The sequence below is a fragment of the Garra rufa genome, chromosome 5, assembly GCF_049309525.1.
Source record: "Garra rufa chromosome 5, GarRuf1.0, whole genome shotgun sequence".
NCBI classification, from domain to species: Eukaryota; Metazoa; Chordata; class Actinopteri; order Cypriniformes; family Cyprinidae; genus Garra; species Garra rufa.
Window position 1 is genome coordinate 30375489 of NC_133365.1, and position 17519 is coordinate 30393007.

Sequence of the window (17519 nt, forward strand, 5' to 3'; positions counted from 1 at the left end):
AAACATGCTCATATTAGTCTTTTGCCAAGAGTCAAATTTTTTCCGTGCAGTGTAAAAAGCTGCGTGTGCATGTCTCTGAATGGTTCATCTCAGAATGTGAAGCCTGTAAATAGAAAAGAAATGATTTTGCCATGAGACAAATAGGAGGTTAGGCATCTCACAGTAACTTATTTGACTTTCAGTGACATTCCCTGTGTAAAATATCCCAGAATTGTCGTTATTTATTAATCCTCATGTTTCCGACCTATGAGTGGGAAAAAACACAAATTTAATCTAGTCTAATCTAATCTAACCTAAACAATTAAAACGTTCATAACTATACATGACACATAGCATCTGAAAATACATAACTACATAAACTGTACACTTGTAATAACATATCTGCACATTCATTTAAACAATTATATGTTTTCCCTCTATATTTCTGCTTCTGCATATATTGTATTATTTAGTTTTCTGTTTTTCTTATATTAGTGTTATATGATTTAATCTCTGCTGTGTAGTATGTCCGCATTATGTCTTTACTTTCTTCTGCACTGGAAGCTCTTGTCGCCAAGTCTTAATCAGAAAATAAATCTTCTGTGTGCAGTTGTTCATTTGTGTTGATTTCTCCACGAGATTATCTCACACACAGACAGGCTGCGTGATCGTCAACTGGCGTGACCTTGTTACAGTCAATACATTTTATATTATAAATTTTATGACTGCTGAAAATCTTCCACAAGATGTTTTCGCTGCAACATCGTGATATGACCTCATGCTATGCAGCGTCTTTCTAAAAGACTTAAATTCAACACATAACAAATAATAAATCTAAAATGATAAAATTATCTTATTGTAATTCTGCAAGTTTAAATTTAAATTTACTTTTTTTTTTTTTAAAGCTGTTTACATTAACTTTTTTTTTTTTTTTTTAATTCTCTCTGTCTGTATCCTTTTTAAAAAATTTTTTTTAGGTATTTACTGTGTTTTGTATTTTGGTCATGTTTGTATTTTATTGCTTTGCAATCCGAGTCATACGTTATTTATTCTTATTAATTCTGTACTCCCTGTGAATGTTTTTTGTTAAATAATAAATTAAATTATATCTTTCCTGCAGTTTCGCTGCAGTTTTAAATGTATGTTCTTTTATTTAATTATTTAAATATTTATTTAATGATTATTATTTTTAATTTATGTTCTTTTTTTTTTAATTGAACAATGTCAAAACATTCAATACAAGTCAATTCCAACAAATGCAAAGGAAATTTCAAACGCTAGGGGAGATATAAACAATATCATAGGAATACATTAAAGCAGTGTTTCTCAACACTGGTCCTGGGCGCCCCCCAACACTGCACATTTTGCGTGTCTCCCTAATCAAGCACAACTGATTAGAAAACATCTCCAGGAGCTGAAATGGGTGTGTCAGGTAAGGAAGACATACAAAATGTGCAGTGCTGGGGGGCACCCAGGACCAGGGTTGAGAAACACTGCATTAAAGGATGTACAGGCTTGCCCAATTCGCAAAGCTTTTTGTTTCTTTGAAGGCAATTTGGACTTCATATAATGCTTCACTTCATTTTTAAATGCAACAAAACATGGATTTTGACCAGAAAATTTACATTTATGAATTTGAAATTTGGCCATTAAAATAAAGAAATTTATTAAAAATATAAGTGGTTCGTGGATCAGAGTTTCTATCTCTTGGTCGGAGAAGTTCCTCTTTTTGGTCAGGTTACGCCAAAGGTCATTCAACCTTTCGAATGAAAAATGTCCTAATTGTTCATGGTTCTTGGGCAGTGATGTGGTAGACTAAAGTATGTGGCCCTGATATGCTTCTTATCTAAATCTGTGGAGCTATAAAATGTATGTGGACCGTATCGTCTGTTGTCGGGCTCCGTGTACATAAAAAAAAAATCTCACTGGTTTATTTTACTTAATGCAAGGGTGGGGAACGTTGATCCTCGAAAGTTTAGCTCCAACCCTAATCAACACCTGAACAGGCTAATCAAGGTCTTCAGGATACAGGTTGGTATTTTTTTCAGGGTTGGAGCTAACTCTGCAGGGACACAGGCCCTCCAGGATCAAGGTTTTCCACCCCTGAACTTAATTGCAAAATGAATGTTTAGAAAGTAAACTGATGTAGCATCATAATGGCTGATAAGTTTCTTTGCATTAGCATTGAACACAATGAAGCGCCACCTAGCGGACGTGTTACGGTTTTTCTTCTGTGCAAACTGTATTTTCTGTTGCCCTACCCCAACCCTAACTACACCTAAACCTACCCCTCACAGAAAACTACTGGCAATTTTTGAATTTCAAAAAACAGCATTTAGTCAGTTTTTTTTTTTCAAGCCTTTTGGTTGACAGGGACACAGGAAGTGTCCACATAAACCATGTTTATGTTGTAGGACCCATACACATTTGTGTATTTATAAACCATGATATATACCAAAACACACACATGTTGGGTTTCCATATATTATTGGGACATTCTATAGGTGTAAGGGTTTTTATACTGTACAAACTGTATTTTCTATCCTCTAACCCTAAACCTACCCTCACAGAAAACTTTTTGCATTTTTAAATTTACAAAAAAAAAAATAATAATTCTGTGTGATTTATAAGCTTGTTTCCTCATAGGGGCCAAAAAAAAGTCCCCACAAGGACAAGAATTTTGGATATTCAACTCAGTTACACAGCTCCTGTCCCCACAAAGATGGCTTTGTGGGGACAGTAGCTGTGTAACTGGTCTGTATTTCTCAAAAGCATTTTTAAGCTGTAGAAACTATTGGCACCAATGTACTATGCAATCTACTTAGCCTTAAGATGCTTTTGTGTGACCCAGTTCTGGGTAGGTTTGATGTAATTTACGGTGTTGCTCTTCTCGTAATTAAAAAAAAAAAAAAAAAAAAAGAACCAGTTAAAAGTTCAGTTATTTCCAGTTATTTCCCCACACTGGTGTTGCTGTAATGTGCCCTTCTTTCTTAGCCGAACAAGATCAAGGAAGACATTTCAATTTTTCCTTTTGTGGTGTAAAAAGGTAAAGAATGACTGGATTTTCGAGTATGACTCTGGGTAGAGTATAAGGCCTCTGCAGAACAACGGTTTATAATTTTAAGGGTGTTCTCAATTTAATGTACCTGGGGAGGGCTTTAAACAGTCACCTGTCCACTGTTTGTGCTGAGAAAAATGATTGAAACTTGATGTTAAAACTACAATTTTTTTTGCATTATTTCACATTAGAAAATAGTGTATATCAATCATATTTACTTTCAATGTTGGGAAGGTTACTTTGGAATTGTAATAGGTTACATGTTCCTCTATTTAAAATGTAAATATTTAAATTACTTTATTAATGTAACTGATTACATTTGATTACTTTTTCTAAATTTACAAGTAGTGATTTAGCAGATGCTTTTTTTCAAAACTTACCAAAGAGGACAACTGAAGGAAGTAATTAAACCAACTTTCAAAACCCTTCATCTGCTGAATCAAAAGGATAATTTAATTATAAAGCACAACCACCACAAAATCAGATTTTAGTAAAAAAAAATTTTACTTTGAGATTGTTCTGAGGTTAAATATAGATTTAAAATCTTAACAAGAAAGAGTAAATATTAATACAGTATTCAGATGTAACCCCCTTTGTAATCATTAACATTTTCATAACTGCAACTTAATTACATGATTTTCTCAGTAACCAATTGCAGTTACATATTTTTTTTGTAAATACATTATGTAATGCCATTTTAATGTTTTTATTATGTCATATATTTGAAATATATGTGACCCTGGACCACAAAACCAGTCTTAAGTATCACGGGTATATTTGTAACAATAGCCAAAAAATAAATAAATTAGGTTTTATGCCAAAAATCATTAGGATATTAAGATCATGTTCAATGAAGATATTTTGTACATTTCCTACTGTAAATAAATCAAAACTTAATTTTTGATTAGTAATATGCATTGCTAAGAACTTCACTTGGAGAACTTTAGAGGCAATTTTCTCAATATTTATAATTTTTTACACCCTCAATTGCAGATTTTCAAATAGTTGTATGATCTCGGCCAAATATTGTCATATTCTAGCAATTCATATATCAATGGAACGCTTGTACATGATGTACAGCAGGGGTGCCCAATCCTGTTCCTGGATATCTACTATCCTACAAAGTTTAGCTCCAACCCTAATCAAAGACACCTGAACCAGCTTAATCTCTTTGGTAGCACTTGATAATTACAGACAGCTGTGTTGGAGCAGGGCTGGAACAAAAGTCTGCAGGTAGGTAGATCTCCAGGAACAGGGTTGAGCGCCCCTGATGTACAGGGTCAGGGTCACATACGCAGTCTGCTGCCTGTTATATACTGTGTTGAAACCTGAAACAATTGTTTAGCTCACGTCCTTTTTTCTAGGCCATTTGTTTTGCAAGTTAGCCTACATTTAAGGATTGACCTTCATTGTTCTCGGTACAAATCAGCAGATAAACGGATGAGGTTTGATAACAATCTGTGCAATTCACTTAAGACTTTGACGGGGGTGTGGCGGCTCGGTAGGTCCCATGACTTGAGCTGAGGTAAACGCCGCCCCCGAGCTCAGAGCACAACGCTGCAGAGCCATATGGGAGGAGCTGGAGCTCCAGCTCCCCCTTGCTGGAGGTAAGGGGTTGAGATAGACACCTAACCACACCCTAACCCTACCCCTTACCCTATCCCTAACCTTAACTCCACCCATTTGTTCACTCAGAGGTGGAGCTGGACATCAAGAGAGGTGGAGCTGGAGGCCATTTGGCTCTGCAGTGAGCAGTACTTGGAACATCCACACTCAACCGTTCTGACTAGAAGCAGAAGTCAGCTGACCGCACTGTGCTCAACACAGCCATGTACTGTTTGCTCAAATTTGCGCCGTTGTTTTTGGCGCTAGCTGTCTGCAATGGATGGCTTTTCGGCGACTTTGTCGAAAAACAGAAAGAGCTGGAAGAAATCGCTCTCTGGCCGCTACCGCAGAAATTTCAGTCGTCCGCCGCCTCTTTTAAACTCAGCCATGCCAGCTTTCAGATCGTCCACTCGAAACAGTCCACCGCAGGACCGAGCTGCAGTCTACTCGAGAATGCGTTTCGCAGGTACTGTACAATACCTGATTCATATCTGTGTTGTGAAAAACGCTAATGTTTAGCTTTCACAGGAAGTGAAGTGTCAGTATGATTCATAAGCACTGTGTGCTCCGTCGTGTCTAATTTACAGTAACAATCAGAGAATCCACTGGCTTCAACTGACCTTTGCTTTGCAGATACTTTGAATACATATTTGGTGACATGAAGAAGCAAGAAAAGAGCCGAAAGAAAGTGTATGATTCAGATCTCGCCGAGCTTCAGGTGTGGATCACATCAGCTGATCCAGAGTGCGACGGATACCCGAGTTTGCAAACCGACGAGTCATGTGAGCCTTTTCCCTTCCTTCCGCCTTTGTGATCCACAGCGCCGTAATCTTAATGATCTCTAATCCAATGAACGATCGGCAAATCCAGTAATGACATCTGCCTCTCGGAGGTGTAATCGGGTTAATGTATTAACGCTATTCTAGAGCTCTTTTTTTAGACGTGCTATCATTTGACTCATGCAAAGTAATTTGTAAACACTTATATTCAGAAACTGAATTATGTAAGGCAAACTCAGAGGGTGTGGGCTTGAGTGGATATTCTGGTTGTCTGTGAATTGTACATCGTTTGCTTTTTTTGTGTAGATGAGCTGTCAGTTGATCAACCCTCTGCTGTGCTGAAAGCTGCTAATGTCTGGGGAGCTTTGCGAGGTAAGCGAAACTCCATAATGGAGTTGTGCTGTAAACAAGCTCACATTTATATTTCCCCTTTGAACATGTACATTACCTATTAAAAAGTCTGAGGTCAGTCTTTTATTTAAAACCTAAATTAATACTTTTTTTCAGTAGGGACGCAATAAATTAATCAAAACCGACAGTAAATAAATTTACGTTGTTACAAAAAACAACAGCCGTTTTCATCTTTGGTAATAATGTTTCTTGAGCATCAAATCAGCATATTAGAATGATTTCTGATGGATCATGTCATGTATTTCACAGTATTACTCTTTTTACTGTATTAGATTAGATTAAACTCCATTTCAGTTCTTATCAGGGCATTGCCCTTTCCTAAGAATGTATAGGGTTGTTTTAAAGCTAGAAGAGATTGCAGTATTTATCAAGTCTGTATAGCATGTTTTATCTTAACTTATGATTTCATTAGTTTAACTTCCTTGTATGTTTATTGTTGTAAGGACTGGAAACATTCAGCCAGCTGGTCTATGAGGATGACTATGGAGTCGTAAGTTGGAAGTAGACCATTACTTATTAGATTGTTGTTTTTGATTAAGGCTGTAAATTGGAGCTGTCAAACGATTAATCGTGATTAGTCACATCCAAAATAAAAGTTTTTGTTTACATATGTGTCTACTTCGTATTTTTATGATGTGTATATATACATACAGTACATATTTTGAAAATATTTACATGTATAAGTATATATTTATATTCATATAATTTATATTATATATATATATATATATATATATATATATATATATATTATTAGTTAACTTTTCTAAAATCAAAACATATTTTTGTCTTCTCAACAGAACAACATTAATAAGACAGACATCTCAGATTTTCCAAGGTTTGCCCATCGAGGAATCCTCCTGGACACGTCTCGCCACTTCCTGCCACTCAAAGTCATATTGGCCAATTTGGTGAGCTGAAATTGTTTGCTTTACAATGACAGGCTTTCCTTAAACACATGCATGGAACTAGAACTTTTTTAAAATAGGCCATGATGACTTGTCATTTTTTCATTAATGCTCAGTTTCCTTGTTAGAAGACTTATGTCAGCTAATTAGCTTAAGGAAGTTATTTTACATATGAGACTGGAAAATCAAGTTTTTACGTACATGACTCTAATCACAAGACAAGATGACACTCGTCACAAGGTTTCTCTGGAAAAAATTGCAGTCAGTAAATAGCAGTGATATGAAGTTTTGAACTAGAATTAAATGCGAGTCACATGTTCATATTCACAACAGCCAGTGCTCCACACAGAGATCATCCAGTCTGTCTGGAATGACATGAAGAAACAGAATAAACTGAGACAGACTAAATCCAGAAGAACTGTTGCAATGTCTCTAAGATGCTTCAAGAGACCTACCTGCAAAGCTACCTGAAAAACTGCGCAAGTGCACCTAGGGCAAAAGCTGCTTTAAACGCAAAGGGTGGTCACAGCAAATGTTGATTTAATTTAGTTAACAGAAGTTAATTGATAAAGAAAATCATAATTTTACAGCATTTTTACAATGCCTAAAACTTTAACAGTACTGTAGCTTTGCAGGTAGGTCTCTTGCAGCATCTTGTTGTCAGACTCCTTGTGCAAAAACAAATCTCACTGGATTATTATAGTTAATGGCAAAATGAATGTTTGGAAATGTAAAATCTTTGCTCCTAACACACTACAGCAAAAACATTTTTTAGCTGGTGAAAATATTAGTGTTCTAATAATTTTGGCCACCATTATATGTGCAAGCGCCAAGGTTTTTTTGTTGGTTTGAAATGCTTCCCATCCCACAGCCTTCAGTAACAAAATGTCAAATTTTTACAGGAAGCTATGGCGATTAACAAGTTTAATGTATTTCACTGGCACATTGTGGATGATCCGTCATTTCCCTATGTGAGCCGTACCTTCCCAGAATTAAGTCAAAATGTGAGTATGTGATTGTACTTGACTTTGTTTTAGATTCAAGCTTGACTGCCTCACACTAATTAAATAGATCTCTATTTAGAACATAAACTATATTGTAGATTTCAAATAGGTTGTTAGTGGACAGTGTGATGGCCAACATCATGCAAATAGGCAAACGCAAGTTGGCGTATCAAACTATAATGCTAAATTTTTTTGAAAGGTTTTTAAAAAAAAATTACCCATGCTTTTAAAAATAGTTCCCTGTTCTCATATACCTTTTTGTATTTGCTACATTGGAAGCGAAAGGTAAGCAATAATAATTTACCACAAAATGATGATACTGTAGGACACGTAGTTCCAGTGTTATGTCCTTTAGTGTAGAAATTCCAACCTTAAACTACAGAATTAGGTGTTAGGACTCAACTGCCAGTTCTGAAATCTGGGAAAGTGTTTATCTTTGTGTACTGATCATGTTTTTTCTAATTTCTTTTGTGATTGACAGGGAGCCTATCACCCATTCACACATGTGTACACTCCATCTGACGTGAAGATGGTCATAGAGTTCGCCCGCATGAGGGGGATCCGAGTCATCCCTGAGTTTGACACCCCAGGACACACACAGTCATGGGGCAATGGTCAGTTGGTGAACTTGATACTTGACAGTTTTAGACAGATTGTTTCATTTAGTCATATTTAAGGCTGGAATCCACTGCACAACTATTAATATCTGAAGTTCACCGAAAAAAAAAATTCTGTTATTAATTACTCGCCCTCATTTCGTTCCAAACGCCTGAGACCTTCGTTCATCTTCGGAACACAACTTAAGATATTTTTGATGAAATCTGAGAGCTTTCTGACCCTCCATAGACAGCAACGCAACTGAAACGTTCAAGGCCTAGAAAGGTAGTAAGGACATCGTTAAAATAGTCCATGTAACATCAGTGGTTCAACTGTAGTTTTATGAAGTCACAAGAATACTTTTTGTGCATAAAGAAAACAAAAATAATGACTTTATTCAACAATTCAACGTGTCAGTTGCGTTGCTGTCTTTGCAGGGTCTGAAAGCTCTCGGACTTCATCAGAAATATCAAAAATTCCCCCCCAAAATTGGTCTTATGGGTTTGGAATGACATGAGGGTGAACTATCCCTTTAAATAAGAAATATTATTTAAATTTACATCTTTTAGCTGTTTTGGCTTATTTTAAATCTACTTAAGGAAATAGAAGCCATCTTGTAGCCCACCTGGAAATGCCCTATTGGGTCCCGGCCTCCTGGATTACGACGACTGATCTTGTAGCTCTCAAAACAAGTACAACTCTGTCAATTTTTCTTTCAACAGAAAAAAAATAAAGTCATGCGAGTTCTGAATGACATGATGGCAAGTAAATAATGACACAATTTAAAATTTTGGGTGAAATGTCCCTTTAAAATGCTAGGCGTCATGCACTTGCCGACTTCACAAACACAGTACAACCTCAAAGAAACGTTCCTTATTGCTAGCAGATGCATAACAAATGTAAACAAGTCATGTAGTGTATTCCAGCCTAAAGTCATGTTTTGTTGGGTTTGCAGTTCACATTTAAACTGCAGTTACTGATTAATGTGATGATAAATGTTTTCTCTCTGTCACACTTTCCTTTAGGCATAAGGGATCTGCTAACACCGTGTTACAGTGGCTCTAGTCCTTCAGGATCATTTGGGCCTGTGAACCCAATCTTAAACTCCTCTTATGACTTCATGACACAGTTTTTTAAAGAGATCAGCACCGTCTTCCCTGATGCCTACATACACTTGGGGGGAGATGAGGTTGACTTCAGTTGCTGGTAAGAAATTCTCCAATCGTCAATTACTAAAGTCATATGAAAGTTCAATAAATAAGCTTTCTATTGATATATGGTTTGTTAGGATAGGACCATATTTGGCCGAGATACATCTATTTGAAGATCTGGAATCTGAGGGTGCAAAAAAATCTAAATACTGAGAAAATCACCTTTAAAGTTGTCCAAATTAAGTTCTTAACAATGCATTTTACTAATCAAAAATTACATTTTGATATATTTATAGTAGGAATTTTGCAAAAAATCTTCATGGAACATGATCTTTACTCAATTTCCTAATGATTTTTGGCATAAAAGAAAAATCAATAATTTTGACCCATACAATGTATTTTTGGCTATTGCTACAAATATACCTCAGCGACTTAAGACTGGTTTTGTGGTCCAGGGTCACATATATTGTTTCTTTTCTTTATTTGCTTTACTTAGTGTTGATTGGAGTTATGGTTAAAGTCCATGCTCACATTCCACTTATTGTTCCTGTAGGAAGTCCAATCCTGATGTTCAGAAGTTTATGGCGCAGCAGGGCTTTGGCACAGACTACAGCAAACTGGAGTCTTTCTACATTCAAAAGTAAGAGTTTAATATAGTCAGGAAATACATGTATTATCATCTTGTAGTGTAAATTACAGATGATTATGACAGTTTGCTTATTTTCCCAGAAGGATGTGATTGTAAATGATAATATAAATCCGAACACAAACTGACATTCTATTCGTCTTTGGAAAACAGATTACTTGATATTGTGACTTCTACCAAGAAAGGTTACATGGTGTGGCAGGAAGTGTTTGATAATGGAGTGAAGGTAAGGCTCATCTCATCTTACCTGTGCTGATGGACTTGTGCTGCTGGGAATTAATGTAAATCCATAAATGTTATATTCATTTCTTAGTTCAATCTCCTTCTGTACACAAATTAAGACACATTCTTACATGTCCAAAATGCTTTGTGACTTCAAATCAAAGCCTAATCTACTTTTCTTTAACCTTCTTAAATCACAAATAGCTTGACATTAATGCTCACCTAGTGGTATGTTAGCCACTGCTAACATACCACTAAATTGCTGGTTTTAACTGCTTGCATGTAGATGTGTGATTGACCATAACAACATAACAGCCAAAAAAAAACATTGATTAGGGCACATAATGTGCTTTATGCATGTTCCAGCTGAAGGAAGACACTGTAGTGGAAGTGTGGATTGGAAACAAGATGGAGGAGGAGCTACAGAATGTGACTAGTGCAGGATTTACAACCATTCTTTCTGCCCCTTGGTACCTGGACTACATTAGCTATGGACAGGACTGGCAACGCTACTACAAAGTTGAGCCACTCAATTTCCCTGGTCAGTTTCACTAGTCAAACTCTAATTGTGTTTTGTTGTGCTAGTTTACTCATCTAGTGGTTTCAAACACAGTCATTTAGAAACTCCAGTTATTTAGTGTTTACACTTGTATTGGGCATTAAATTATGTGTGATTTGGATTTGACCTGTTTTGTTGGCAATTTAGGAAAATCGGTTCAGATTTAGTTTTAGAGTTTCAATCAAATATGGTTTTCAATCACTGTACTGTTTATTACATTTCAACCTGGTTTTTGAGCTAAAAGTAGCCATGGACAAGTTGACCTGGTGCTGAATCACAAACAATTTTGGGGGTTGAGGCTGTGGTCTGGGTAGAGATGGTTCATTAAGAAATATCTCCATTTTAAAGGAGAACATATGCGCTTGTCAGCGACCATATATTAATTATATGGAATTTCCTGTAATTTCGCAGTATTGTAGTGTTCAGTTGCGATCTTGTCAGTCTGGCTCATGGTTTTGCTTGTCACTGGTACGTTGTCACGTCTACGTCATGTCAGTGTGTTTGACCGCTCCTGATCAACTCTGAGCTCCTGCCACATCTCAAGGTCAGTTGTTGAAGACACTGAAACCACATATTCCTGAATGCTTTGGAAAGCATGCGTTCCAGCAAGTGTCACTCTAAATATACTACCATTCAAAAGTTTGGATTCGATAAGAGTAAAAAAAAAGTTCTAACCAAGTCTGTTTATTTGATTTTAAAATGCAGTAAAAGCAGTAATATTGTGAAATGTCAGTCTTTAAGTCTTTAAATAATAAGTTGCATGTTATAAAAATCTTTACTGTCACTATTGATCTTAAAAAAAAAAAAAAAAGTTTTAGTGGCCCCACACTTTTGAATGGTAGTGTATGCTTTACCATAATTCCTCCTCCACCTTGCTCCAGCCTTGTTGAATCAATACACTAATATCACTGCTAAAAACTTCTACATAATTCTTTATAGATGTTACTTTGGAATAATCATTAAAGGGTTACTCCACTCCAAACTTGAAAAGCTTTGTTCATCTTCAGAACACAAATTAAGATATTTTTGATGCATTTTGACAGCTCTCTGACCCTCCCATTGACAGCAATGTAATTATCATGATCAACGTCCAGAAATGTAGCAAGGAGGTCGATAAAGTAATCGGGTTCAACCGTAATTTTACAAAGCTATGAGAAGTTTATAATCTAATTCATAAATTGTAAGTATTTTTAACATTATAAAAAAAAAAAAAAAACATAACTATACCATCTTTGTCATTGTAAACTGACTAAGTGAGTTCACAGCTTTAACATATATGTTTGCCTAAATTTATTTTCAAGATCTGAGGTAAATTATCTATTGCTGCTTTCAGTATATGGCTAAAAATGTCACACAATATGATTTAAACTCATTAAACCCTAAATAAATAGGTACAATTGCTCAATTACATTTGTAGAAAGCACAAACTTAGAATAATAAGCCTGATTTGGGATAAAAACAAATATTAATTTGCAAAAGCATAAACCTAAAATTGTAAAAGTTGTAATTATTGTGAAAATGTTAAATACAGTTTGAAAAAAAAAAAACATTTGTTAAATACAGTTTTATTTATCATGTTCTCATATTAGTTTTATTTTAATGTTTTTCTAAAGCCATAATTTTGTTATAATACTACTGTTTTTATGTTTGCTATTTGCAATAGTTACTATTGACTATTGTATTAAAAAACTACAGTAAGTTTGACCCTCAAACATCACTGTAATTATCAATTATGAGATTAATAAATGGAACCCACATCAGTTAAAAAACAAACAAAACAAACAAAAAAAAAACACATTGGCCCCGTTTTTCAATGAGTAGATAATCACAAGTGAGATTTCAGTGCTATTTTGACCACTTAACTTGGAAAGTCCCTTGTTTTCATTTAAAAAGTCTGGTCACCTTATTCTACCTGTGATTAAAACTGTGGTAGATATCAGTTTTGTGAAGGATGGCCACTGTGGTAGGAAGCTTTTTAGTCGTGTTTATGATCAATCTGAATAACAGTGACTAAAATATGTCGTTTTGGTATGGAAACGACATATTTTGATACCCCAACATAAGAAATATCTTAATTTGTGTTCGAAGACCAACAAACCTTTTACAGGTTTGGAACAACATGTGGGTATGTGATTAATGACAATTTTTTTTTTTTTTTTTTGGTCGACTAACCCTTTAACTGTTGGTCAGGTTTAGAGTCTATTACCTAATGATCTAATGAGAAGGCACATCGAGTCACAGCTGAGCATGTAACCTTCCAGGAAAAAATGACACTGAATGTACAGTCGTGGCCAAAAGTTTTGAGAATGACACAAATATTAGTTTTCACAAAGTTTGCTGCTCAACTGCTTTTAGATCTTTGTTTCAGTTGTTTCTGTGATGTACTGAAATATAATTACAAGCATTTCATACGTTTCAAAGGCTTTTATCGACAATTACATGACATTTATGCAAAGAGTCAGTATTTGCAGTGTTGGCCCTTCTTTTTCAGGACCTCTGCAATTCGACTGGGCATGCTCTCAATCAACTTCTGGGCCAAATCCTGACTGATAGCAATCCATTCTTTCATAATCACTTCTTGGAGTTTGTCAGAATTTGTGGGTTTTTGTTTGTCCACCCGCCTCTTGAGGATTGACCACAAGTTCTCAATGGGATTAAGATCTGGGGAGTTTCCAGGCCATGGACCCAAAATTTCAACGTTTTGGTCCCCGAGCCACTTAGTTATCACTTTTGCCTTATGGCACAGTGCTCCATCATGCTGGAAAATGCATTGCTGTTGGAGGGTGTTTTGGTACCATTCTTTATTCATGGCTGTGTTTTTGGGCAAAATTGTGAGTGAGCCCACTCCCTTGGATGAGAAGCAACCCCACACATGAATGGTCTCAGCCAGGATGCTTTACTGTTGGCATGACACAGGACTGATGGTAGCGCTCACCTTTTCTTCTCCGGACAAGCCTTTTTCCAGATGCCCCAAACAATCGGAAAGAGGCTTCATCGGAGAATATGACTTTGCCTCAGCAGTCCATTCGCCATACTTTTTGCAGAAGATCAATCTGTCCCTGATGTTTTTTTCGGAGAGAAGTGGCTTCATTGCTGCCCTTCTTGACACCAGGCCATCTTCCAAAAGTCTTGGCCTCACTGTGCGTGCAGATGCGCTCACACCTGCCTGCTGCCATTCCTGAGCAAGCTCTGCACTGGTGGCACTCCGATCCCGCAGCTGAATCCTCTTTAGGAGACGATCCTGGCGCTTGCTGGACTTTCTTGGACGCCCTGAAGCCTTCTTAACAAGAATTGAACCTCTTTCCTTGAAGTTCTTGATGATCCTATAAATTGTTGATTTAGGGGCAATCTTAGTAGCCACAATATCCTTGCCTGTGAAGCCATTTTTATGCAACGCAATGATGGCTGCATGCGTTTCTTTGTAGGTCACCATGGTTAACAATGGAAGAACAATGATTTGAAGCATCACCCTCCTTTTAACATGTCAAGTCTGCCATTCTAACCCAATCAGCCTGACATAATGATCTCCAGCCTTGTGCTCGTCAACATTCTCACCTGAGTTAACAAGACGATTACTGAAATGATCTCAGCAGGTCCTTTAATGACAGCAGTGAAATGCAGTGGAAAGTTTTTTTCGGGATTAAGTTAATTTTCATGGCAAAGAAGGACTATGCAATTCATCTGATCACTCTTCATAACATTCTGGAGTATATGCAAATTGCTATTATAAAAACTTAAGCAGCAACTTTTCCAATTTCCAATATTTATGTAATTCTCAAAACTTTTGGCCACGACTGTATGTATGTCTCTGGAGTACATTTAGTATCTAATGTATTAATTTGATGCAGCGTTGACATTTTAAACTCATAAGATTGAATTCTGATTGCATTATATTGGAATGTGCCAATATTGATAACCAACCAACAGCTAATTTAATGCCAAATATTGTACATCCATATTTTTGTGACATATTTTAGTAACTATGTTTAGTTCTGTTAGAAGAACTAGCTACTAGATCTGCATAAATGTGCAATCTTGACAAAGTAAATCTGAATGAAGCCTCTAAAGGACCTTAAATGGAGTCCAGAGGGATTTATCCACGTGTTGACGTATGTTCGTTTGTGTTATACATGTGTCTGTATGTGTACACATGTAGCTGAAAGCCGACACACAGATCCATGTGTGGAAAGAGAAGCAGTACCAGGATGAGATGGCGCAGGTAACGGCGGCTGGTTTCAGTGCTCTGCTCTCTTCACCCTGGTACCTCAACCGCATCAGCTATGGCCAAGACTGGGTGGACATTTACAAAGCCGACCCCCAAAATTTCACTGGTGTGTTTCATTCACAGATAATGGGCCTCTTTCTGTTTAAGTTCTTGTATTTCACACAACATGACTATTAAGTAATTTTAAACAGCACTGATTATACATAATTTTGTGAGCTATGTTGGGAGTTGACCTTTCTTTTACAAAAAAGTTAAGTCTGTCTGTTAATGGATGAATCTGGTGAATGTCCTTGTTTATTGTAACCAAGGTTGGTGGTTACAATGGTTTTAGGTTTTGAAGGGCCAGCTACATTGATTCAAAGGCAACAGGTTTAAATGGTACAGGTGGCATGTGATTGTACAGTGTCAGTTACACCCAGATATTCTCATATCCTTAAACCAATGATCATCAGTTTTTTTGTTTTTCTTTCAGTTCAAAGCTCTGTCATAGCAGTGGCATTGTCAAAAACCAGTTTTTATTTGGATATGCAAACAAACATGCTTGTCATGTGACCATGGTACTTTGTACAGACTGACAGTTATGGGTCTATTCAGTCATGACCCAGTTTAAATGGTTTGCTTTGTCTGCAGGTATTTTAGTGTTTCACACACAGATCTGACTCAGGACCAACTTTTTGCTTTGAGGGACTGCTTTTGTTCTTTTTTTTGTACAATGATGTATTACATTTTATTTATTTGTTTAGTTTAATTGATTTTTGCTGTTGTTCATAACATGTGATTTGATATTTTACCACAGGCACAGATGCACAGAAGAAGCTGGTGATTGGTGGAGAGGCTTGTCTTTGGGGAGAGTATGTGGATGCTACTAATCTCACTCCTCGACTCTGGTATGATACATCACTCAACTGTACCAACAACAGCAATACAAACCAAAAGCTAAAGTTAGGAGTTTGTGCCGAAGCTGAAACCATACCTAGTATTTATCTAGAATTATGTAAATGATTTATGAATTTTGTTTGTTTGTGCCATTGCAGGCCAAGAGCCAGTGCCGTCGCCGAGAGGTTGTGGAGTGATAAAAGCGTAGTAGATGTGGGTAATGCCTATACTCGTCTGGTCCAGCATCGCTGCCGCATGGTCAAGTGAGTTAAACTATGACAGTGGCAAATCTATTAATGCAATCCTCATCTTATTATTTAATTAATCGATAATACAACGTACAGTTCCATTTTTCTATTTTATTCTTCAATTATACACTACCAGTCAAAAGTTTTTGAACAGTAAGATTTTTAATGTTTTTTTTAAGGAAGTCTCTTCTGCTCCCCAAGCCTGCATTTATTTGATCCAAAGTACTTACTATTTAAAATAACTGTTTTCTATTTGAATATATGTTAAAAGGTAATTTATTCCAATAATTTCAAAGCTGAACGTTTAGCATCCTTACTCCAGTCTTTAGTGTCACATGATCCTTGAGAAATCATTCCAATATTCTGATTTGCTGCTCAAAAACATTTATTATTAGAGATGCACCGATTGAGTGATCGGAACCGGCCGATTTTTCACATGATTGGCCTGGATCGGTGACCAGCCGGTCAATTTCTCCTCTTGCCGATTCCTAGCCGATCCATTTATTGCCAGCGGCGCATGCAATGACGTCAGTCACGCGCGTACTGAAAAATCTGAATCGGAAACGGCCAAGAAAATTGCAATCGGTGCATCTCTATTTATATATTGGTGAGCAGAAGACACTACATTAAAAAAAAAAAAAAAATCTTACTGTTCAAAAACTTTCGACTGGTAGTGTGCATAAGAATCAAATTTGCACAGGCATATTTTTGGTATATTTCACTGGTGAAAGTGATCATTTTTCCCTTTCCCCATCAGGAGAGGCATACCTGCAGAACCTCTATTTGTTGGCCACTGCCGTCAGGAGTACAAGGGCCTATGAATTGTCAACACTCAGTTTAGAGTAGACAATTAAAAGGGAATAAAATACTCTTTTAAAGATAAAAGCATGTTAACTATGCTCCAATAATTATACAATTTGCTGTTGTATGCACTGAGCCAGTTATTGCTGGAAATTGATGTTTGTGATTGCTGTTTTTTTTTTTTATTATTAAGCCCTTCGCATTCCTGAAAACTTTATCCAAGCACAAAATGTACTCCGGTGATATGTTTGAATTGTAACAGGTTAAATGAACTGTTCTATACAACTGGATTTCCTCTGTGGGGTTAAATTTTATTAAATTGTAATTAATTCTCTTGTGAATAAATTTTATGGAGTTTGAGGTTTTTGAAAAACTGCTATTTAATTGTTTCCCAATTCTAGGTATGTTGTAAGGGTTTTATAAATGAAATAAATATTTAGATAAAAGATT

The 17519-nt window shown here is 36.3% G+C and overlaps 1 protein-coding gene across 2 annotated transcripts; it reads left to right on the forward strand.

Moving 5' to 3' along the window:
• Positions 1-4759: 4759 nt before the first annotated feature.
• On the forward strand, positions 4760-17519 carry hexb (hexosaminidase B (beta polypeptide)). 2 transcript variants are annotated; one of them, XM_073839694.1, is made up of 14 exons: positions 4760-5108; positions 5276-5424; positions 5728-5793; positions 6276-6322; positions 6633-6743; positions 7643-7744; positions 8226-8358; positions 9367-9547; positions 10046-10132; positions 10292-10364; positions 15076-15250; positions 15941-16031; positions 16179-16283; positions 17026-17519. In XM_073839694.1, exons 1-14 carry the CDS (start codon positions 4867-4869, stop codon positions 17087-17089), a joined length of 1626 nt encoding a protein of 541 aa, XP_073695795.1. In that variant the 5' UTR covers positions 4760-4866; the 3' UTR covers positions 17090-17519. The 2 variants fall into 2 exon arrangements, with proteins under 2 accessions (XP_073695795.1, XP_073695793.1); XM_073839692.1 differs by lacking the exon at positions 15076-15250 and adding an exon at positions 10727-10901 and having other exon boundaries at positions 4762-5108.